Source organism: Nylanderia fulva, unplaced genomic scaffold (genome assembly GCF_048542155.1).
Source record: "Nylanderia fulva isolate GAGA-0341 unplaced genomic scaffold, ASM4854215v1 Scaffold107, whole genome shotgun sequence".
Classification (NCBI taxonomy): Eukaryota; Metazoa; Arthropoda; class Insecta; order Hymenoptera; family Formicidae; genus Nylanderia; species Nylanderia fulva.
This window is the reverse complement of record NW_028189269.1, coordinates 326,514-352,222: the sequence shown is the minus strand read 5'-3', so window position 1 is coordinate 352,222 and position 25,709 is coordinate 326,514. Positions and strand designations below refer to the sequence as shown.

Here is a 25,709-nt window from a genome sequence, read left to right as displayed (position 1 = left end):
ACGCACTACTCGCACTCCGGTGCGCACGTCCAAGGTAACCTGGTACGACCAAGCCAGGTTCACGATCCGGCTCACGGCATCATAGGCCCGTTTTATCCAATCACGAGGCAATTCGGGCCCCACAACCGGCGCCCGATAATCGCCCCACTGGCACCATGCCTCATCCGAACACTCTGAGCACCTGGATTTAAACCAGGGCACAAGGCGTTGGTCACAATAGTAACAAAACTCGTGTCGATACATAGTCGCGAGAAAGGTTGTCATAAGACTAAAGGGACGACAAACGACATATAGAACGAACGCACCGCTCTCTTGATAAAAAATTGCATACAAAAGTATATAAAGATAAAGTAGTAAGAGGAATTATATATATGTTATTACAGGATGATCGTATTCAATGCCAACGCAGCGATATTAAGACGGTCAAGCCAAGAACCGCACGAACTCGAAGAATTCACCAACGAACCAGGTATACACTTCGAAAGAATAGGTCATCTACACTGCTCTAAAAGCACGTGAAAATTAGTAATAAAATTAGACCTAGCAACATTAACTGCAAAACAGGGATATGTACGAAATTACATAGAGCAAACAGAAAAAACGTGCAATGTATTAACGCAACGAAAAACATGCCTTAACTTGGTTAATATTACAAAACAAACATTAAATTATCTAGAAAAGACAACAATGCAAATAACTACACTCTACAACAGACGTACAGACAAACGTAGGGGAATAATCAACGGAATAGGTACAATAGCGAAAACGTTGTTTGGTACCATGGACGCGGATGACGAAAAACGTATAAATGAACAACTAGAGTTAATAAATAGCCGACAAAGCACAATACAACACACAGTTCGACACCAACTGACAGTAATCAACGACACAATAACACACATAAACAAATTAGAAAATATAATAGAGCAAAGTGAGAAACTTTTACAAGAAAATTTAGCAGAATATATAACATTAGAAAAAATACAAGAACAATACGAAGTAATTATGGCAGCTTTAACAGACTCCATTAGGGACGCTGAAAATATTATAGAATACTTAGCGTAAATCGAGGAAGAAAAACATACATCCAAAATTAATACCGTTCGATAACATTGTCGCGCATTTAAAGGAAGCCGCAACGCAATTAGAACAGGGATATTACTTTTCGTTTAGGACGCATACAGCAAGCTGGCATGAAATAAAGAAACATGCAAGCGTAAGCGCATACGTAAGCAAAGACTAATCTATATACGATACTGCGGTTTCCAATAATTTCACAATCTAAATGTTGTGTTTTCTAGAAACAACTCTAGTTCTAGCTTAGGCTTAATCCAATACTTTATTAACGTATATATATTGATACGTACAAATACAAAGGAGAACTACACCCGACGACCGTCGGAGACGAACAAGGGAGAGCGTGAGGATCAGTTCCTTCACGCAGGTCGCCGTCGCTTACCGCCCTCGATATTAGCGCCGCGAGTTAACGGCCTAAATCATTAAAGCCCCGCGAAATTCTAAAGCTGTTCGCGGTCCTAACACCTTTCTTTCTTAAGCGAATTCCTTTCTTTACATGTAACAAAAAAACGTCGCTTTAACATAACATGAATTATTTCTTTGCTTTGACGATTGTGCCTTTAGCCGCAATTCGATCGGATTTTCGTACAATGCTCCCTATAACAGGCTCACGTGGTTTCCGCATAGTTCCTTTTTGGATTACATTCTTTTGCTGCTTAATCGATTCCTGCGGAACGATCTCTATCTGCCGGGGCTGTGAACGATCCGGCGGGTGTTGTTGAATCTCCTGCGAAGATTCTTTCTGTTGCTCTTTATCGGTAGTTTTATTTTCCGATGCGTTCGCTTCTATTCGAACGATCAAATCCTCCACGGGACCGTGATCCCAGTCTGTTTCTTGATTCGGAGTTGCCTGTCCTATTAATCGCATCTGATTAACGTGCCTTCTCCAGGTTCGTCCGTCGTCAAGCGTGATTAAGTAATGCACTATTCCGCAACGCTTTTTAATTCTTCCGAATTTCCATTTATCTTTACCTACATAATTCCTACACGATACTCGCTCATCCAAATTAAAGCTTTTATTAACACATGAATATGAGGAACTCGTCTCCTCTTTCTCAGGTAAAGGAAATAACAAGTCAAGTCTTGTGCGAAGCTTCCTACCTAAAAACAGTTCTGCTGGCGACTTTTTAGTCGTCGCATGCGGCGCAATACGGTACTGTAGTAACATTTTACTAAGATTTTCGCGTACATTAGTCGTGTCCGCCTTCATGCGTCGTAACGCATTTTTTAAGGTCTGTACAAAACGCTCGGCTTGGCCATTTGTGGCTGGGTTATACGGTGCCGTAAATTTAAATTTCACTCCATTCTGTTTTAAAAATGTTTTAAACTCAGTCGATGTGAATGTTCTACCGTTATCGGTTACAAAAATTTGTGGGATGCCGTATTTTGTAAATATATCCCTGCATTCCTCTATAACTGTTTTCGCCATCAGATTTTTTACTATTCTTACTTCGGGCCATTTTGAATATGAGTCAACTACGATGAAAAACCAACGTCCTAAAAAAGGACCTGCAAAGTCCGCATGGACTCGATGCATGGGTGCCGCTGATAACTCCCAAATGTGTTGTTCCACTTTTTGTGGATTGTTTTTGAACGTATTACAATTTTGGCAATTTTCCACTAGAGCTTTTATATCATTGTCAATTCCTTTCCACCAACAATAACTTCTAGCTATACCTTTCATTTTATTTATTCCAAAATGACCCGTATGTAATTCTTCTAGTATTTTTTTATGCAAAGATTTCGGTATTACGACCCGATGTCCTCGAAAAATTACACCTTCTTGTAATAAGAATTCCGTTTGCTCTAAATTGAATCTGTCAGCGCTATGTGCCAGAGTGCCTGATTGTAACGCTTGTAGGAGTTTTTGTAGCTCCGTGTCTTTTCGTGTATGCAACTCGATGCATTTTGCATCCACCGGTAGTGTTTCTAGTGTACTTAATTCGAAAACATCTATTACATCCATATTTTTTGTATATTCTTTTAACGGTAATCTCGAAAGGCAATCGGCATTCGCATGATTTTCCGATTTTCTATACCTGATAGTATAATTGAATCCCTGCAAGAAAATGGCGTAATGCTGCATTCTCATTGCACTATAAACCGGCAAACTTTTATTTGGAGATAAAATGTGTACTAATGGTCTGTGGTCCGTAACTAGAGTAAACTTATTCCCATACAGATATTGATAGAACTTCTTAATACCGAATATTATACTATATGCTTCTTTGTCTATCTGTGCGTATCTTTGCTGCGTATCGGATAAAGTTTGTGACGCATATTGTATAACCCTTTCCGACCCATCGGGATAGGTGTGCGAAAGTACTGCCCCAATTCCGTGGGGACTAGCATCCGTCGCGAGAACCACCGGTAATTTCGGGTCAAAATGTACCAAGACTTGATTGCTCACAAATGCCTCTTTGGCTTTTTTAAAAGCTACTTCTTGTTCTTCTGACCACGAGAAACGAGTATTCTTATGTAATAACTTATTTAACGGTCGTAAGATTGAACTTAGATTTTTAATAAATCTACTATAATAATTAATCATACCGATGAAAGCTCGGACGCCAGAAACATTTTGTGGGCGCGGCATGCTCCTAATTGCTTCCATTTTAGAAGGTTCTTTATGTATACCGTCCTCTCGTAATACGTAACCGCAGTATTTAACTTCATGTGTAAAAAACTCTGATTTCTCTAAGTTGATTCGCACGTTATGCTTATGCAATCTCTCTAGTACCATATGTAATCTATGTAAGTAATCCTCCTCCGAATGGCCTGTAATTACTATATCATCGAGAAAAATTGCCACTCCAGGAATATCCTGCAATATTTGCTCCAATGTTCTTTGCCAGATTGCCGGAGCTGATGCGACACCGTACATCAGTCTATTAACTAAGTAAAGTCCTCTATGCGTATTTAAAGTAAGTAACTTCCTATTTTCCGGGTGTATTTCTAACTGTAAATAAGCTTGGCGTAAGTCAATTTTTGAGAATTTAACGCCACCCGCTAACTTAGCAAAAAGTTCGTTTGTAGTTGGTAACGGGTGTTCATCAATTATAAGTTTAGGATTTATTGTGGATTTGTAATCTCCACATATTCTAATAGTGCCATTCGCTTTCAACACCGGAACAATAGGTGTAGCCCATTCCGAGTTTTCCGTCTTTGTAAAAATTCCCGCTTTAACTAATTCATCTAATTCATTATCTATTAAAGAAATTAATTTAAATGGTACTGACCGCGCCTTTAAAAATACCGGAGTTGCATCCGGTTTCATTGTAAGTCTGGCTTGTATGCCCGAAATCTTAGCCAAAGTAGGCTCACGTATTTCCTCAAATTTACGTAAAGTTAATTGTAATCGCTTATGAAAATTCCGCGGCGTAGAATTAATATTTTCTAATAACTTGCACTCGAGGAACTCTGGCACTCCACGCTGACCTTTCAACTGCCTTATCCATTCCCTACCTAATAACGGTTCTTTATCTAATTCAGTTAAGTAAATATTCAATTTCTTTCGTGTCTCATTTCCTTGTACATGCACTGATATATATCCTAAGATTTTAACTATTGTCTTAGAATACGAAATTAAATTAAGATTTGTTCTGAAAATGGTCGAACCCGGAAATAAAGAACGTACCTGCTCGCAATTCATGATCGTGACTGCAGAGCCACTATCAACTTCGAAACGAATGCGCTTGTTATTAACTAAGAGCGTGCAAAAGAATTTATCCCGTTGCTCTGCTTGCTCCAATTGTAATACCTCATCCAAATTATTGGCATACTCCTTCTTTTTGAAACAGACTTTTGCTAAATGTCCGGATCCTCCACAGCCCGAGCAACGTACTTCTCTACTTAACGTGCATTGGGAAGCATAATGCCCTTTTCCGCATCTGAAACACTTAATTAATTTAGTGCCCTCCTTATTCGAGTTAGAACGCGACGCCTTATTATTATTTTGCTTCGAAAAATTAGTAATCGATAATTTCTTTTTAAAAAAATTATGATTATTATTGTTGTCCTTCAATTTCTTCAATGGCTTCTTCCCCGCCTGTAGATATTCCACACCTGCCGTTGGACTTGTAGCGCCATTTTGTAAAGATGTTGCTCCCTGCTCCGAAAGCTCCATCGTGGTGGCTATCTGTACCGCTTCCTCGTACGTTAACTCCTTCTTCTCAAGAAGTCTCGTTTGAATCTTCTTACTTGAGAGACCAAAAACCAATTGGTTCCTTAGGGCTGTCTTCAAATAACTCCCAAATTTACAATGTAAACTTAACTTGTGTAGGGCAGCCGCAAATTGTTGTACTTGTTCGCCCTCAATTTGTCGCCGTTGGTGAAATTTAAAATTTTCCGCTATTTCTAACGGAGCCGGATCATAGAATTCTTCCAACTTGGCCGTCAATGATTCGTAATCCTGCGAGAACGGGTCAGCCGGATCTAATCGGTCACACAGTATATCAAATGCGCTAGGTCCCATATAGTGTAGTAAATACGGAACACGCACGTTTCCCGTGATCCGGAAAATCGTAAAGGCTCCTTGTAGCCGTTGTAACCAACGCCGCCACGTTGTCACTTCCGGACTAAAATTTTCTATTGTAAAGGAATTTGGAATAGCGATCTCTTGCGTTCTTGCTAATTCCCGCGAGGAACCCGCGCCAGTATTATTAGTAGTCATCCTATCCAAGAAATTTGCAATATCTCACTGTGTAGATAATCCGTGCACGTGGGCTTATCGTGTAACCTTCCGATACAACCAATAATGAAGAAAGGAAAACAAACAACCCAACGACAAAAAAAAAAAAAAAAAAATATATATATATATCCGATCCTCGTCGCCACTGTTGTGTTTTCTAGAAACAACTCTAGTTCTAGCTTAGGCTTAATCCAATACTTTATTAACGTATATATATTGAAACGTACAAATACAAAGGAGAACTACACCCGACGACCGTCGGAGACGAACAAGGGAGAGCGTGAGGATCAGTTCCTTCACGCAGGTCTCCTTCGCTTACCGCCCTCGATATTAGCGCCGCGAGTTAACGGCCTAAATCATTAAAGCCCCGCGAAATTCTAAAGCTGTTCGCGGTCCTAACACTAAATATAACATAATAAATGCAATTGAATTCCCCGCGCCAGCATATAATAAAACATTTAAAGGTATACGAGTAGAAAATAATATGTTTGCCATAGATAACCTTAGACTAACATATTTGATTATAACAAACAAAGATTTACAGAAATGTAATAAAATAAACTCTTATTATATATGCGAGCACAGCATGCCGGCTTATCGCATAAACACGAATATACCGTGCGAATTGCAACTGTATACGCAACGAATGCAAGATAAGCATGATTGTAAGGTACACCATCGGATAACGAGAACAACGTTGTGGATCCCGTTACATCAGTCGTACATACATGGTTGTACTCAACAGCCAAAGAAGAAAAAATAAACATAAAATGCGATGAATACACAGAAAAAAATGTATGATAAAAAATACAGGCCGACTGACCTTACGAAATAACTGCCAAATTAAAACAGAGGACATGACATTAGAAATAAAAGAGACGATCTACGTAGCAAACATAGACACATATTTACCAAATTTCAACATTGCACCGTCACAAGACGAGGACATGAGAGTACTCGACACATTGGATAACCTGACATAACACAACATAGAACTAATAGAGTTACGAACAAAGATAAACGACATAGGCAAGGATTTACGAGACAACGAACAGAAATTTTATACAAAGAGACAATTTATTTACCCCATGACCTCGAGCGGTTTAATAATAACCATAATCATAATATTTATTATTGTCATTGTAATTTGGAAAATAAAAAAGACACAAAAAGAAGACCGAGAGTAACGATACTTGACAATGAATGAAATGTACCTAGATCCATACTGAAAAGAAGCAATAGCACACGTTTTTAGAAAATAGGAAACGATTGTAATTATATTGTAAACGGGCATAAAACATTTGTAAACTTTAGTTGTAAGCGAAAAACTACGTACCTTTGTTTTTCTTTAACGGGGAAGGGATGTTATATCCCTCAAAGATATAATTATTAAGAAATAACTACTCGTGTTACATCCGCTTGACGACGGACACTGACCGCGTAAAAACGCATACGCTGCGAGATATACGCGGAACCGAAATTGCTCAACGTGCAAGCAAAGCAGAAGGACTTTGAATCTGCTTCGCTTGCACCTAGGTCCTTGACCGAGGAAGCCCGTTGCTAGGCGCCCCTTCCAATTAAGGAAATTCCAAAAAACGATATTATAAAAAGGGAGCAGAAACGCGCCGAGTAGCTTAGTCGCAGTCGCAATCAGTCGCTCTCAAAACGCTCTCGCGTCGTTAATTAAAACGATCTCGCTAGCCGCGTGCGATCTTAACATCTTCTCGCAGTCGCGCGCGATACGCAAAGTTATAGCTAAAAAGTGCCGCTAAATAGATATACGCACAAGTGTATCATTGTTGAAATAAAGAAAAGTCAAGTGGTAATGTGAATAAAAGTTCTTTAATAAGTGAAAAGGTGAAGTGCATTTATTAAATCAACCCGATAAAGCTCTGACGCCCCGGATCCTCATCCCAATTTGGCGCGACCCCTTGTGCCTTTCACGAGGCACACAACAATATCGACCGTTGCGATGAGCCTCGTCAATCGATCAAACATTATTTCGATGCATGAATCGAGCTCGAACATACGACGTAACGTCGATTCGACCATCATCATGCGTACATCCGCTGATTCGAGACTTATGAGTTTGGTGTTGTTTAGTTAGTGAAATCGCACTGTAAGCGGTTCAACATTAATAAAATTATACACATCTTTGGTGGAGTCATTGTTCAAATAATTTTAAATAGCGTGACGTTGCTCGTAGAGTCCTTTCCACGTTTCGAGAGATAGCTGTTTTCCCCGATGATCTCCTATGGCGATCTCCACGTAACTCGGCGGATCCACTCTGATGCCAATTTCGAGGAATTTGAATTCCGTTGCCGTCAATGCGTATCGTCTTCCTAATATACGAATCGCACGAAGCTCCAGCGAAACGCTGTAAAAATTAGATAAAAAATATAAAAAATATAAAATATAAAAAGAAAAATACAAAAAAAGTTATACTTACTCGTCGCATTTCTTCTCGCACGTTTCATCACGTCTCGGCATGTAGTAATTTATGCTGCTGCTTCTTTGAACTGAGGGTATTAAAAAGTGAACCGTCAGTTAGAACGGTCGACGAGAGACTGATCGTATAAAAAAGTACTAATAATCAAGTAACGCTCATTTTTTAGATATTAGGAGAAGGGGTAAATCAAATTCTTAGAAATATATCTGGAGGAAAAGAACAAAGAGAAATATTTAAAAATAGTAGGAGAAGGGGTAAAAGGAATTCTTAGAAATACGATTGCATGAGAAATTTTTAAAAGTAGTGGGGTAAAAGGAATTCTTAGAAATACGATTGCGTGAGAAATTTTTAAAAGTAGTGGGGGTAAAACAAATTCTTAGAAATATCTGGTGAGAGAAATAAAGAGAATAGTATGTAAACAATATGTTTATTAGAAAAAAACGGATGATTGTCGCGATTGGCCGACCACCAATTAAATAATTTAAATACATTTTGTAACGCGCAATTTTTTACATGTTTATTACACCGTAGAGTGTATATGGGATCTAATTTATTTAATGCAGGCAAATCTTCATATATGGCATCCAAGGTCTCAATGGTGAAACCGCTGCTCGCATCGTCCATTATTTCGGCCAGCCATTCTCACTTTTTGAGTTCTTTTACATACACGAGAGAGGACTCTTCTTCCTCCTCTTCTTGTTTATTTATGCCAGCGATAGCTGCCGTGATCAAGCGCCGAGCCATGCTGTATGGAATATTTCCATCCTCCCATTGCAAGCTGTGATGATGCTGAGTTAACCACGAGGCCTGGCGCCTTTCCGACTTTATAAGCACGCTCCATGGCACAGGGCATGCGAAGAAATAGTGCAACAGGATATATCCTCTTCTCAGGATTGCCGCTTTCTTCACAATAAATCGTTTATTTAGGATAAATCCTTGCAGGTCGACAAACGTTGGTGCAGGCATAATCTCTTCGATGTGTCAGTCGAGAGGTATTACGATACTTTTCAGACATCTTACATCATCTTGATTATGTATCCTCCTCCCTCTCTCTCACACACGCGTATTTGTGTAAACATTTTTAGGTAATTTTGCGCACCGAAAGAACAAACCCGAAATAACCCGAAAGAATCCCGAAAGAACAAGGCACGAACGTGAAAAAACCCGAAAGAAACGAGACATGAACCCGAAATAACCCGAAAAAAACCCGAAAGAACTCAAAAAAACCCAAAAGAAACGAGGCAGGAACGTGAAAAAACCCGAAAGAACCCGAAAGAAACGAGGCATAAACCCAAAATAACCCGAAAGAAACGAGGCATGAACCCGAAATAACCCGAAAGAACTCAAAAGAACAAACGCAAATAATGTATTTTATTCAATCATTGTATAACATAATCCTAAAAAAATCATAAAAATGAAAAGGTCTGGCCATGTTCAAAAGAAGGTACTCAAAAATTTAAACGATCTAATAATAAATTATCACGAAAAGTAACTGATATGTTATTCAAGGTGCCAGTTCAAAGTGAACGTACGTAAAGTGTATATTATCTAAATTTAGTAATAATATATTACCATGAAAAGTAACTGTGATATTTTATTCAAGGTGCAAGTTCACATTGAATATACATACATATAAGTAAAACTGATTACAATTTGATTCTAAAAAATAAGTGCGATATGTTATTCTTAGTGCACAAAATATAATAGTCGTTTATAGAGATTTGATTTAAAATTTATACTAGCCCGTACAATGAAAAATAATTGCTCGTAATTCCAGAGTACCAATTTGTTAATGACTCAGAAAAATAACATGGCGGCCTGCTCTCAAAAAACTATGATGTTTCTTGATGTCCATTTAGAAATAATGTCGAAGCTCTTACAGAATAATTACTACAACATTTGAAATACGAAAAGTATTACATTAGAAGAAGATTAGATTAGAATAAGGATTCAACGTATTTTTAAAAGCTCTACACACACAACGAAGTAAATATACAAAACTATATACAAATACCTTTTTCTTCTCTGTTTCTGAAGAAAATTGTAAGTCAAATGAAACCTTGCACTTTGAGAACCATGTCACTTACTTTTCAGAGTCAAATTGATAAATTTTTTTTGTATTATATATTTTAATGATATTTATTTCTCACTTGTATCTTGAATAATTAATATGTAATTTTTTATTGTATATTACGACAAATAATCAGTAAACTTTTTAAGCGTATAGCTTTATTGTAGTTGACCTGAGAACTGTACATTTATAAATTTTACTTAATATACACCCGTTTCGAGCAACAAGGCAAAGTTTTCTGATCAATAACTTACTCCCTGAAAATACGGTATAACACAAATCGGAAGTTGATACAAAAATTCGTAATTTTACTAAAGAAAGATTGGAGGTTTTTAATTTATACAATTTTCACAACTCTTATTTCAATTATTTATTCTACCCACCGAAAGTTTTTTGAGAGCAGGCCGCCATGTTATTTTTCTGAGTCATTAACAAATTGGTACTCTGGAATTACGAGCAATTATTTTTCATTGTACGGGCTAGTATAAATTTCAAATCAAATCTCTATAAACGACTATTATATTTTGTGCACTAAGAATAACATATCGCACTTATTTTCTAGAATCAAATTGTAATCAGTTTTACTTATATGTATGTATATTCAATGTGAACTTGCACCTTGAATAAAATATCACAGTTACTTTTCATGGTAATATATTATTACTAAATTTAGATAATATACACTTTACGTACGTTCACTTTGAACTGGCACCTTGAATAACATATCAGTTACTTTTCGTGATAATTTATTATTAGATCGTTTAAATTTTTGAGTACCTTCTTTTGAACATGGCCTGACCTTTTCATTTTTATGATTTTTTTAGGATATCACTTACTTTTTAAAGTACAGATATATAGAGCAGCTTTCTAGTAATTCAAGTATCACAAATATATGTATTTTCGATTCTTATCACATAACTTTGTATAAGTAACAATTTATGCAATACAGTTCAAAATAATTGAAATATATGGTATATATGTACATATATAAAATATATAATTATATTATAGTATACATATATATTTTATTTAATCATATATGTAAATGTTTGTATAATTGTAATAACTTTTAACGATACATTGCACATTTATTTCAATTGCAACAGAATGAATTTATATTCTTGTATGAATATTGAAAATAAAGAATGGGCCCCTCCATCGCCCATTCTCGTGAGAACGCAACCATATATTTTTCTTCGTCTCTCCGATTTTAACACGACATACATATTTCTGTCTGATAATCTTTCTGGATGATACTTTTTGAAATGTCATGAAGCCTAGGTCAAATTAGAAACTTATTGCACTCGTTTTAATGCAGCACTTACAGCAGCTTTTATAAAGCGCCAGAGCAGCCGATATTTTATTTTGGCGCTTACGGCAACTTTTATACAGCGCTAGAACAGTTGATGTTTTAATGTAGCGTTTACGGCAGCCTTTATACAGCGCCATTATTTAATCTGTTCTAAGAACAATATGTATGCCCCTTGTGCTCCTTTGGACCATTTTTTCTTGAACACTTCCATATCATTAGAGTAATACCATTCCGATTTTGTGTCAGCTCTCAACATACACGTGTAGTGACCACGATTCATTTCTTCACCTTCGTGAAATATAGCGCTTATTAGCTTGTACTTTTTTTTATTAATCGTGATATTACTCGTCGGCACGGCGGTAATCCGATTGTTGATAATTTTTTTAGAAGCACCGTTTACAAAAGTATATAAATTGAGCTGTATTACTACGACGGATAAAGTTGATTCGATTACGGTTTTCTTTTTCAACACGATGCCCTTACATTTGTTACAATTGCCGTTTATCGTTTCCCATTTAGAAAATTCTACATTAATCAAACTTTGTAGAGTGACACCTTTTTTCCTTTTTAATGTCGAATGTATAGGTAATATTAACAAACTACTACTTTCCAGCTTAGTTACATTGTAATTACATTTGATATTCGAGCAACATGTTACGTGCTTTAATTCGAGTTTTAATACATCATTGATGTCGGAATACGTCGATATTAAAGCCGTAAAAAATTCCGAAACATCTTGTTGTGTTCGTTCTTCGAAGCGTTTTCCGACAGATCTTCTAACCGCTTGAATGTTGCAATATTTACGTTCACCATACGCGCAGATAGCATCAATCAATACATTCGATGCTTTATTTTTCAGTATTTGTTGCCTAATACGTACGCAATGAAACGCACATTGTAATATTACATTAGCGTAACACGAAACAGCATCGTTATTGCAAAGGCCATATATTTTCCACGTAACTATACTTTCTGGTTCCTCACAATCATAATTCTGCATATCATCAATGATATTAGAGATATCCCATCGACGATCGTACATTTTTACAACCTTTTTCTCGGACGGATTGATTTGTGGCAGTTCAGATTTGAATATAGATCTCAGTCGATTATATTCTACAATGGCTCTCGAGTTTGCTTTAACTGATGCTGGATTGAAATTTATCAAATGTAGGCCTTCCAATTTACTTACTCGTGACAAACCTACATAGGCTTGACCATCACTGAATACAGTCGTTCCTAAATCCATCATTGCATTGTTACATGTAATTCCTTCGATTATAAATAATTCGACATTCTTTAATTTGTCTCTCAAAGTTTTCAAGACCATGTCTGACAATTGCGTATATTTTGGTGTAGATTCATGACTAACCGGTAGTTGAAACATTCTATGGATTGTCAAGCCATCGATATTGAATGCTGCGATACCCGTGGGAGCAGATATGGCAGTCGTTTTTTCCAAATTTATTCTGATCCAATGTTTAATCGTTTCAATTAGAAAACTTTTCCCTGTACCACCCTCGCCACTTACGTACAGTCGCAGAATCTGATTCTTATCTTGTAAAACTTGGCATACTCCATCAAAGACTCTTTTCTGGTCTTCGTTCAATTGCGACATCATTTGCGATAAATCAATCGGGTCGTCAATCTTACCAAAATCTTCCAGATCTTTCATCGCGTCGTCAGCTTCTATCGGATTACAATCCAGTTCATCGTCATCGGATTTGTCTCTGTCTGCTGTTTTCAGATCATTTTCGCGCTTCTCGATTAATTCAGCAACGTTCTCAAAAGCTTTCTGTATTTCTTCGAGCCTTTCGTGATATTTTATTGCCTTCGTTAAAACAGACTCTGAATTCTTAAAGGCATCCGTGTAAGTCTCGAATGTACCTTTGAGTTCACTCAAATCTCTCCATGGTTTGAACAGAAGAAGCAGCGAGTAAAAGTATTTTTCGGGCTCAGTTTTTATATTAAATCGATAATGGTTAATTAAATAACCCTTTTTTCGTTTTTTTAAAAATAAACCCGATGCCAGTTTGTAACACTTGACTTCGTCATTATTTGACATCTGTTTCGTAATTTCCTAGAATCTGGCAAAATCGTACAAATTCAATGATTCTAATTCCTGAGGTCTATTTGGATAGTAATCATCGATGAGTGACGAACAGTAAATATTCGTAAAATTTTCATCGAGAGCTTAAATTTCATTAAATGTTTTAACTTTTCTATTTCTCACCTCATTAACATCGATCCATTTGACCATGGTATCATTATCCGTACCGTACAAGGGATTCCCTAATAGTGTATCCGCAGCTTCTAAAGCACCGCATTCTCTGTTATTTAATGAACGCATTGCAAAATTCCACAGTTTCGATGCCAAGGACTTATTCGAATCTATCACTTTAAAGTCTGTATTGCATTTTTCCGACTTTGTCGTGTATTTTGTTAAATATGAGTTTAAAAACTCTGATTTTTCTCTAATAAATTGTATGTCCATATTTCCCTCCCAGGCTAATTTGATAGACGGATTATAATCATTTATAAACCTTTCCGACTCCTTGCGAGGAAGATCGTACAATCTGCTCTTACTGCGTAAATTTTTTCTACCGACTATCGAAGTGATAACGTCTCTTAAAACGAAATTCTCAGTAACTGGCCGAGGAAAATCAAACCGACACTTTCTGTATATATTAGTTTCCGTTTTTTTCGTACGCATGCAATACGAGTTATGTTTATGATTCTGATCACTTATTACCGTATCGTACAACATTGGCAAAACATTTTCATCTGGAATTTCACACGTTACGTATTTTTGAATAAACGTAGCAACTTCTTCATCCGGCGATTTTCCTAATACTGGAGCATCTTTTATCCAAATCATACAATGCATGTGCTGGATACTTCTACGTTGATATTCCAGTCACCAGAAGTAATGAATAACCTTTCCTATTGGATTATCGGACAAACAAATAAAATCAATCATGGCTTTGAATTTTATACACATGAATCTAGAAGTACTTACAAGATCGTATGCGATTAGTTCGCTTAACTTCTTTTTATCGGGATTTATATCTCGTAAATATTCACCCAAATCGGACCATTTCCATTCACTAGGACTCAAAGTCAAAAACCACGTCGCTGGACCGTAATGCAAAGTCATGCATTTTACATTATTGGACGGTTGTCGCCAAAATTGATCCGTATTTCTCAATTTTGCGAAAATACTCATTAAATTAGATTTTAATTGGTAACCTTTCAATTCGTTCAAGTATCTACCAGCAGTGTATCTCTCTCGTGGGTTAGTAACCATCATCGTATAATAGATACCACTTTTCAACTGTCGGTAGTTAGCATCATTGAGAAGGAAGAACAGATACTGCAGATTCAACCTGAATCTACTATGTTTCGACATCAATCGTGTTCTAATAAATAAATATTTCGGCAATGCAAAGTTTCTATCTTCTCGTTGTCCATTGACACCATCAGGATATAAATCAGGGAAACACATGACATCCAGATATTTATAACGATTATCCATTGGAAAATCTTCAATTTTCACCATTTGATAAAGCTTCAATGCAGATTCGTTATCGATTCTTTTCGCGTGTATTGGGTATATTGTATACTGATTGTTAATATCCGAATGTTCAGTGATTTGTGTGAGAAAACCCGTACGTTTTAAAACGGTTTGATCATTATTATTTTTGTTTTGCTGTACATTGTACAAATTCAATGCTGGTAATTCCTCAACCACCTCATTTATTTCGTCATTGTCGCTTTCCTCATCGACAATCCGATATTCTGTTTCCTGCAACTTATTCTTTAATAGATCATCAGATGACGCTGGAAGACGAATTTTTGAATAATGAGGATTATTTTCTTTCAACCATTGTAAAGCCTTATACATTTTATTAATATCTACCAAATTTTCCCAAACCACTTTAGATTTCTTGGGTATACCTCGAACGAGAATGTGCAACTCGTGATTCAAATTTATAGGATCTTCCGGAGGACATACCTTATCCAATGTTTCTTGTAAAGGCAGAGGCAAATGAAATGTTCTACCTTTGCCTAAACAGAGTTCGATTATATAAGTTTCTTGATTTAAAATGTGCTATATTTAAATCATTTAATTATTTTTTTCGTTTAAGTACAATTAACAGCAAAAACTGCATATACGTAGGTATGTATTTGACTCTACTGCCATTACTTGAAACAAATACATTATTCGATATTAACAAATTGGAACTCTGGAATTACGAGTAATTATTTTTCATTGTACAGACTAGGTTTAAATTTTTGAGGACCTTCTTTTGAACATGGCTTGACCTTTTCATTTTTATGATTTTTTGAAGATAGGGTGAGAGAGGACGAATGAGGGTAAGAGAAGACGAGATAGGCGAAAGAGGGTGAAAGAGAACGAAAAAAGGTGAGAAAGGACGTACGAGGGTGAAAGAGGTGAGAGAGGGTGAGAGAGGACGAAAGAGGGTGAAAGAGGACGAAAGAGGTCGAAAGAGGGTGAGAGAGAACGAAAGAGGGTGAAAGAGGACGAAAGAGGGTGAGAGAGGACGAAAGAGTGTGAAAGAGGTCGAAAGAAGATGAGAGAGGGCGAAAGAGGGTGAGAAAGAATGAAAGAGGGTGAGAGAGGACGAAAGAGAGTGAAAGAGGACGAAAGAGGGTGAAAGAGGACGAAAGAGGGTGAGAGGGAATGAAAGAGGGTGAAAGAAGACGAAACAGGGTGAAAGAGGGTGAGAGAGAATGAAAGAGGGTGAGGAGAGGACGAAAGAGGGTGAGAGAGAATGAAAGAGGGTGAAAGAGGACGAAAGAGGACGAAAGAAGGTGAGGTAGGACGAAAGAGGGTGAAAGAGAACGAAAGAGGGTGAAAGAGGACGAAGGGGGTGAGAGGGATTGAAAGAGGGTGAAAGAGGATGAGAGAGAATGAAAGAGAGTGAAAGAGGACGAAAGAGGGTGAGAGAGGACGAAAGAGGGTGAAAAAGGCGAAAGAGGGGTGGGAGTGGGGGTGGGAGTGGGGGGTGGGGGTGGGGGTAGGGGCGGAATGTGGGAGGGAAAGGAGTGGGTGGAAGTTGAGGGAGGTGTGAGTGAAAGGTGAGAAGAGATTTATACGCGGACAGAGAAGAAGAAGAAGAAGAAGAAGAAGACGACGTTACTTCATTTTTCATGAAAAACGTCACTTTTTGACCGCTTGTATCTCCAGAACGGCTTGACCGATTTTATTTTTTCTTGGCTCAAATTACTCGTGGCGATGCCGCCTTTCAGGTTATATTACGTGCAATTCAAAATTTTTTATATTTTAGTAGTTCTACACCCCCAAAAAATGGACTTTGATGGTGCAGGATAAGGAGACTTGTAGTGTCTTTTAAGGTCTTTTAGGGTTTGAACATGGCCGGAGACACTACCGCGTCTCCTGATATACATATACAGGTGAGAATAATTTAATAATTATATTTATTTATTTTTTATAAATTTATATGAATTTTTCTGTAGTAAATTTTTAAGTAAAAATTATTGAAATGCAGCAGTAATAAAACACAAACTAATATAATAACAATAAGTGTTATATAATATCCATGTTATAATTTGCCACTCAATTAGTAATATAAAACTGTTTCAGAGATTATGATCAATTCCGGGCGTAATTGTACAATCTTTGACGTACAAGAAACAATTCAAAAATGCCTACAACATGCAAGTGATCGAGTTCGTTATATAGAAAAAAACACGCTCAAATATAATTTTAAAATTTTGGCATAAAAATTATATTATTTTTTCTATTTCATAATATTTTATTTTAATATTATTATTTTTTTCATAATAGTTTATTTTTCTTCTTCACATTTTTATTTCTATTAAAGTTTTATTATATTTACGATCTTAATTTAATATATATTAATCTATAAATATATATTAAAAATGTTTATTTTATTATAGATTAATATTTTTTTTATTTAATCAAATAATTTAAAGTTCAATAATCATTTTTTAATTATTATAGTTAATTAAAAATCATAAAAAGCATATTAGCATTTTATATTATAAAAATATATTATATTATATTTTATATATTAATATAAATATAATGTTTAAAAAAGTTTATATTTGTATTTAAGTATTCAAAATACACACACACACACACACACATATATATATATGTATGTATGTTTATGTATATATAGTAACCCCTAAATGGGCATAATATTATCGTACGTATATTTTTGTTTGTGAAGATTTCTCATATAAATAAGAATTTTCCTTTAAGCTTCAATATTTACTCTCAAAATATTCAAAATCCCTGGTAAAATATTTAGCAAATAAACTCTCGGAAGAGAAATATATGTGAATGAAGGATGAATATAATATGAAGGAAAATTAATTGTCTCTTGACTTTCATCAAAAAACTCCCTTTGGGGATCTTGCTAAATATTTTACCAAAGGCATATTTTTTGTGTCTCGAATGTTTTAGAATAAGTTTTATTGGCATCAACATAAACTTCTAAAAAAGATCTAATTTAATATATCTTTTTGATTTCTATTACGAGATATCTCAAAAAAGTAATCTTTTTGATTTCTATTACAAGATATCTCAAAAAAGTAATCTTTTTGATTTTTATTACAAGATATCTCAAAAAAGTAATCTTTTTGATTTCTTTTATAAGATATCTCAAAAAAGTAATCTTTTTGGTGACTGTCAGAAGAAATCTTTTTTTTCTCTAAATACGACGCATAAGAGCTCTTTCTGATCTCATTATGTTGGCTTTCGAAACCAATTTTTGGATGTCCAAATCTTGAAGAAGAAAACTTTAAGAATTCTTTCTGATATCAATTGGCTATCTGGGGTACCATGTAATTATATAGAAAGTTCGTGATTTCTATGATATTCCTAACTAAGTTACCGTTTAACATATTGACACTGAAGTAAGTAATTTATTACGCCACAAAAAGAATCTTTTACACATTTTCACAGCATTAATAATTTATGTATATGTGCAGTACAGATTATTACGAAAATCGTCGAATTTTAAATTTTTGACTATACGGATTTTTCAAAATAATGACTCATAAAGCAACTTTAACCATCTTTTCTTTTGCCTATCAACGAGGAATTATGCAAAAGATTTGTATGAACGACTCGTACTTAATTGCGTTAAACCATTTTCTTGTATCGGCGGTAACTGTGTTTTCGAATTGACATAGCTTTCTCCATTGAAATATTTGCGAGATCACACCATATGTTTTCAATCGCATTTTTTATATTATGTTTTAATGTTAGGTTGTGACCGGTCAGGAATGACTCGGTTGCTAAAATGCAAATTAATATTATTTTTATATGTATTACGATTGCGTATGTCCGAATATACGACTTACTTCAAGATAGGTTCTTTTTCACGGTCATTGGAAGCTTCATCTTCACCAGCTTCAAGATTGGTAGTTCAATATAAATACGGAAGTTTGGTACTTCTCGTGCGCAAGGATCCCTCCGTTATAATAGGCACTCCTCACCAACTTGGTCAAAGACAAGATGTGATGACCAACGCCGTGCATCGCCTCCAATCGACAACCGCTCCAATTCTTTATTACACCATGCTATGATGGAAGAATAGAACTGGATAGGTCGTTGGGAGAATCAAGCTAACACCGTCACACCGTATTCCGTATAAAATATGATTTATTTATCAAATATATCTATATGAGCACTAAGGCGTTCAAGTTCTCAAATGTTGCACGCGCGTGTCTGACAACAATTTATAAGTTATAAAGTTTAGAGTATTTCGGAATCGCGGATACTCGTACGAGAGGACGTTAACGGACACAAGTTTCGTACGCGGTCGGTTAACCACCGCACTTGGTTCAACCGCTAAGTTGAAATTACTATCCCGAAGTCTCTCTTTCATTCAAGGAAATCCAAGTATTATCGACAAAATCACGAAAATTTTTTGTGTTTATTACGAGAAATATCTGTTTTTTCCGGGTACAGCGACGTAACTGCGAATACGATTTACAAACTTGACGCTCGACTGATGAAGACTGACCATAAACAACGCTTTGCTCCGACTTATATACCCCTAAGCCCCGCCTACTCGTTCCCCTGACAACGCTCGCATGATGTCATCTATTGGGAGAACACCTTCGGGGGGGAACATGATTTACCCAAGACAATATTTAACATCTCAAAATTTATCCATAAACTAATATATGTCCTAATATTATATGTTCTGTTTCGATATTTACCATTACAAATATTATCTTTGCTTTCACTAATACATGTCTCAAATAATACATGCCTCGAGGAATAATCGACTTTTCAACTTATAAATCATATCGTAGGTAAATCATGCTTTCATACTTATTATGCTCAATCACTTTACTTTAACAATATTCGCAATCATATTTTCGCATATATGACATCTACAACTTTTCTCACTCAGTTTTGCATACACGACACTCCAGAAAAACAGCAACGCTCGAGTAACATGCATGCAAAGCCACGCTCCTCACTTTTAACCACTCTTGACTCCAATCAATGTTATAGAAATTTCATAAGTTACAAGATAAAACCTGACTTTAACTTTATATCTACTATTTATTATATTCAACAAGAAAATATATCTTTTCAATCATACTTCAAAATTAAAGACTATAAAATGAAATAAACAATTCTCTAAGTATTGCATAATATAATATTTTAAAGCAATTAAGTAAATATAATCTAACTCTATTTTATTTAATGAATTCTACTGAACATGCATGTCAAGGAAAATGACTCACTTATACTTTATAACAAATATCGCTCTTCACATTTTATATTATTTCGCCCATTACATTACATACTTCACATTTTCATTATCTTTTTTACAAGACAATAGCTATTATTTCCCAAATACAATATACGTCATCTCTTTCCGCAGATACAATAATAAATATCACAAATCTCTTGTTTAAGTAAAAAATTAACTGATTACATAATTTAAATTGTAAAAATAATTATCTCTCAAAATAATGAAACTTATCCTTTTACCTTTATATAAGACTAAATAATATTTAATGTTATTGGAATCAATCGCAGTGTAAGCTTATAAAATAACACATATATAACAACTCACATGTCATCTTTAACAAAATAAAAGAACTTAGTCGCATACCTATTTATCAATAGGTTATATTAATAATAATCTTATTTATCACATCTCAAAACTATTTGCATATTAAACTATAATAATAATAAAAAAAGTAAGACTTCTCTCGACCGTACTGGCAAATATTATTTATTCAATCACAACGTTTCGACCCTTATTTGAGTCCTTATCAAGTGATCTAGATATACATAGAGAAGAAATACAATACAGAGATTAATACAATATAAAAATTACTTCACTTAACAATATTACAAAATAATAAAAAGAAGCAAAACATACTTGTAAAAATAAAAATAAAATTTTAATTTTAAGATGTCAAGAACGAACATAGTGTCGGTTTGACAACACGTCAAGACTCTTAGACGAGTTATGAGAGACTAAACGACCTTTATTATTTTGTCGTAGATATTACTTAGATTGTCGGTATCCTTTTGTAAATTAATAGCGTTATTATTTTTCTTAATAAAAAACATTTCAGCGATTTCTCTTTTTCTTACGTGTTTTTTACTGTGCAAAATAACCGGCGAAGTCCAGTTAAAATCGTGATTGAATTCAATTTTATGTTTGCTGATAACTGATAAATTATTCGAATGCATTTTGATGTTGCTGAAATGTTCCTTTACACGTGTACATAGATGTCTCTTTGTTTGTCCGATGTATGACACGTTGCAATCATTACAATTAATTTCGTAAACTACTTCAGTCTTTTTATCTGTAGGCAGTCTATCCTTGCCAAGTGTAATTAAATGATTCGGTTTTTTAGGAATATTATGAACAACATTAAATCCAATATTTTTAAAAATTCGATCGATATCGCCTAAGCTATTAATATAAGGTAGTGAAATGAAAAAAGATTTATCAACAATATTTTGCTCATTACTCGATTCATTCATGTTTCTGTGTTTTAAAAAATTAATCCTTTTATTAACCCAACAATCAATTACATGTTTAGGAAAGCAGTTATTAAATAAAATCTGTTTCACGATATTAATATTCTCGTCGTAAAACTGGTCATTAGATAAGAGAATCGAGTTATCTACAAGATTACAAATTGTGTTCATTTTATATTTAAAAGGGTGATTGGAAAAGAAATTCATATATCCATTGTTTATCCACGGGCTGCTCTCCGTTGCTAACCATTCCGGACCTTGCCACCAGAGCGGGTGGTCAACCAGCTCACCAGGATATAGTCCCCGAGAAGCACAGTCCGCTGGATTTTCTCGTCCTGGTACGTGATGCCAGTGGGCATCAGGGATCAACATTTGTATCTCGCTGACCCGGTTGGCCACATAGGTGGCCCACGTCGATGGATGTCCTCGGATCCAGCCGAGCGTGACTGTGGAATCCGACCACATGTAAAGAGGTGCTCTTTCAGCTCCGATGATCGGCAAGGTGTGGGCGACGAGACGAGCCAGAAGAGTCGCTGCAGACAGCTCCAGTCGAGGTAATGATACCTGCTTCAATGGCGCGACCTTGGTTTTGGCAGCTAAGAGAGTCACCTTAGTAATGCCCTTTGTTTTGCTCTTCAGGTAGATCACTGCGAAGTAGGCACGCTCGGAGGCATCGGCAAATCCGTGGATTTCCAGCATTGATTCAGTCAAACCTCCCAGCCATCGAGGTACGATCACTTTTTCCAGAGCTAGCAGCTCGCTCTGGAATCGCAACCATCTTCTCGCTTCGTCGCTAGGTAGCGGAGCGTCCCAATCCAGACCTAGCAACCAGATAGACTGGATGAAGATTTTAGCTAATATCGTTGTTGGTGCCAGCCAGCCAAGAGGGTCGAACATCTTTGCTGTCAGCGAAAGTACCGACCGTTTGCTGAAGGTCGATAGTGTGATCGCTTTGGTAGCGAATGCGAAGCGATCGTCACGTGGTTGCCATCTTAGACCGAGAGTAGAGTGACTCTCGCCGGGCAGCCACCATCTAGCCTCTTGTCGAAGGCGGTCGTCGGGCTCCACTTGGTTCAGCAGCAGCGAATGGTTTGCCGACCATTTCTTAAGCGAGAAGCCGCCCGCCCTGCAGATCTCCATCAGCTGTTGGATCATGACCTCGGCTTCCTCCATGGTCTCCGCGCCTGCCAGGATGTCGTCCATGTAGACGTCGCTCAGCAGGATGAGAGCTCCCTTCGGGTAGCGATGTCCCTCATCCTCGGCAAGTTGGCGCAAAGTACGGATCGCCAGATAAGGAGCACAGGAAAGCCCGTAAGTAACGGTACTTAGCCAGTACTCCTTGACTTCGTTGTTGCTGCTCTCTCTCCATAATATCCTTTGCAGACTTTGGTCGTCGGGGTGCACAAGGATCTGCCTGTACATCTTCTCGATGTCAGTCGCGAAGACGTAGCGATGGCGTCGCCAACTCAGTAGGATGTCGGCCAGAGAAGGTAGCAGATTCGGTCCCGTTGCTAGATATCTGTTGAGGGAGTCTCCGTTTGGCAAGGAGCTCGAGCCGTTGAAGACTACCCTCAGTTTTGTGGAGGTGCTGTCAGGACGCAGGACCCCGTGATGCGGTAGATAGCAAGCTCCAGGACGCGTGGTAGTCGAAAGCGGAGCAGGCATCATGTGGCGCAGGTCTAAGTACTGTTGCATGAATTTGACATACATGCCTCTGAACTCGCTCTCTCGATCAAACTTCTTCTCTGTATGTTGCAGAGCCCGGCGGGCGGCGCGGATTGTTCCAGAGAGATCCGGCAGAGATTCCGTCGTGGGCAGGCGCACGACGTACCGGCCGTCGGCGTTGCGTGTATGATACTGACGATAGTGCTCTTCGCACTCCCGCTCGACCTTGGTGAAGAGCTGAGACGGCTGTCGAACCTTTTCCTGCTCCCAAAAGCGACGTACCAAACAGGTGAGGTCTTCCTCCACTTGGCAATGGTGGGAGGACATACGTTGGCAGCGTGTATTCTCGTTGATGGCTCCTGAGAGTATCCAGCCTAGCGAAGTTTGCTGTGCCACCGGTTCCTGAGGACCTCCCTTTTCCAGACCCTGGCGGATGATTACTCCGTAGACGTCGGCGCTCAGCAGAAGGTCTACTGGATCAGCGGAATGGAATTCTGGATCGGCGAGCTCCAGGTCTCTGAGATGTGTCCAGGATTGCAGGCTTCGGCGGCATCCTCCGGAGAATAGAGTCAGCTTCGGCAAAATCAAGGCGGAGACGGAGTTGGACGGCTCACCGTTGAGCGCTCGAAAGGTGAGCTTGACCTTGCCCTTGGCAATTCCCGTCTTTTTTTCGCCGAGTCCATAGACGCTGACGGCGGCAGACGTGCGAGGCAGTCGCAGTCGCTGAACCAACCGCTCCGAAATTATGGTCGTCTCTGAGCCTTGGTCGATCAGAGCTCGGGCGGGATGCCATGATCCGTGACGATCGAGGACGCGGACTCGAGCAGTGGCGAGCAGCACCGTGACAGAGGCGAAGGGCTGTCCTTGAGCCACGTGTGATGTCGTAGCGGTCTCGGCGTCGCTAAAGGCGTCGTGCAGCGAAGAGTGGTGCCGACTGCCACACGTCATACAGGTCTTTTTTGACGCGCACTCAGTCAGCTGGTGGCGTCCCAGGCAGTTAGAACAGAGGTTCTGTTCGCTTACAAACTGTCTGCGCGCTGTAGCCGTCTTCTCTTTATAGCTGCTGCAAAACATTATAAAGTGGTCCCCCTGGCAACCGGCGCACCGACTTCTGGACCTGTCCTTCGGCTCAGTTTTCTTTACGTGATGACTTCGTGTTGCTTTGGTATTGCTGCTGCTGCGGCTGTCGTTCTTCACAGGAAACAGAGCCTCTAAGGTATGCAGCCGTCGCTCTATGAATCCTTCCAATTTGGCGTAGGTAGGCGGGTTGGTGGTGTGGCTGATGACGCTCTCCCATTCGCGACGCGAACGATTATCGAGAAGCTCAACTACAAGGTGAACAAAGAGGTCCTCCGTGCGGTCGATGGGACGATCGATGTCCTTCAGCGAACTTACGGTTGTTTTTACGCCGTGGAAGAGTCGCCCTAGCTCAGCTGCGGATTCGCTCTTCATTTTAGTAAGAGCCAGAAAGTTGTTGAGGTAGATACGAGTTAACAACCTCTTGTTCTCGTAGAAATCGCTCAACGTCTTCCAGGCGATCTCGTAATTTTCATCCGTCGTACTCAAATTGCGTATTAATAGTTCCGCATCACCCTTTACACAGAGCTTGAGGTAATGCAGTTTTTCAACAGGTCTGGCTGCCTGGTTCCTGCCGATGATGGATTGAAAAAGGTCTCGGAAGGACGGCCAGTCTTCGTACTTCCCGGCGAAGGTCGGTGGCTGGATTTTTGGCAGCGCTGTCCGAGGAGCGGAGGTCGTTGGCGCGGCCGAGGTAGAGCTGGCTGCCTGCAGCTGCAGCTGGAGAGCGCTCTTCAAGTCGAGCATGAGGCCCTTATTCTGCAGGTAAGCCTCCTCACCTAATGACGGGATGTCTTGCTTGGCGTAGACATCATGTTTTATTTCTTCCACACGATCGGCTAGCGTATCGTTAATCGCGTCGAACTTTTCCCACAGCTTCTCGAGGTTTTGAAGCCGGGCCTCCACTGCGCCGAGGGTGATGTTGGCCTCGCCGAGCTTCCGCAAGTTGTCGTACGCGCGCGAGATCTTGCCGTATAGTATCGTGGCGGTGGCAATGATCGCCTTTGTTTCTGCCATCTCTCACACTGTCTCTCTTTTCCAGAAGCACTGGTCACCGACACTTAATCACGATCGCTTCCGTGGCACCGGATTGACAGGAAATTCCGGATAAATCCGGCTCGAAGGACCAAAAATTGTGCGCGACGGAAAGCAGGAAAGGACGGTCGAAAGCGAGAAGGCAACGAAGCACGGCACTAGACACACGCGTATTGTTCGACAAAATTATTATATTTACACTAACAATAAATACAATTTAATAAACCGCACAGAGATTAATCAAGAGAATTAGCCGAGTTTAGAGTTGCCGATTGAACTGTAATTGAGAGAATAGCA

At 38.1% G+C, this 25,709-nt stretch overlaps 2 protein-coding genes across 2 annotated transcripts; both read right to left on the bottom strand.

Annotated features, from left to right (window-relative positions):
- Positions 1-1,609: 1,609 nt before the first annotated feature.
- Positions 1,610-22,838, bottom strand: LOC114946145 (uncharacterized). The gene is made up of 3 exons (XM_085485155.1): positions 21,883-22,838; positions 4,712-5,747; positions 1,610-4,645 (listed from the first exon to the last, which is right to left on the bottom strand). Exons 1-3 carry the CDS (start codon positions 22,836-22,838, stop codon positions 1,610-1,612), a joined length of 5,028 nt encoding a protein of 1,675 aa, XP_085341281.1.
- Positions 22,839-23,067: 229 nt separating this feature from the next.
- On the bottom strand, positions 23,068-25,394 carry LOC146725044 (uncharacterized). The gene is made up of 2 exons (XM_085485147.1): positions 23,205-25,394; positions 23,068-23,154 (listed from the first exon to the last, which is right to left on the bottom strand). The coding sequence occupies exons 1-2, from the start codon at positions 25,392-25,394 to the stop codon at positions 23,068-23,070; spliced, it is 2,277 nt and encodes a 758-aa protein (XP_085341273.1).
- Between the last annotated feature and the right edge of the window lie 315 nt (positions 25,395-25,709).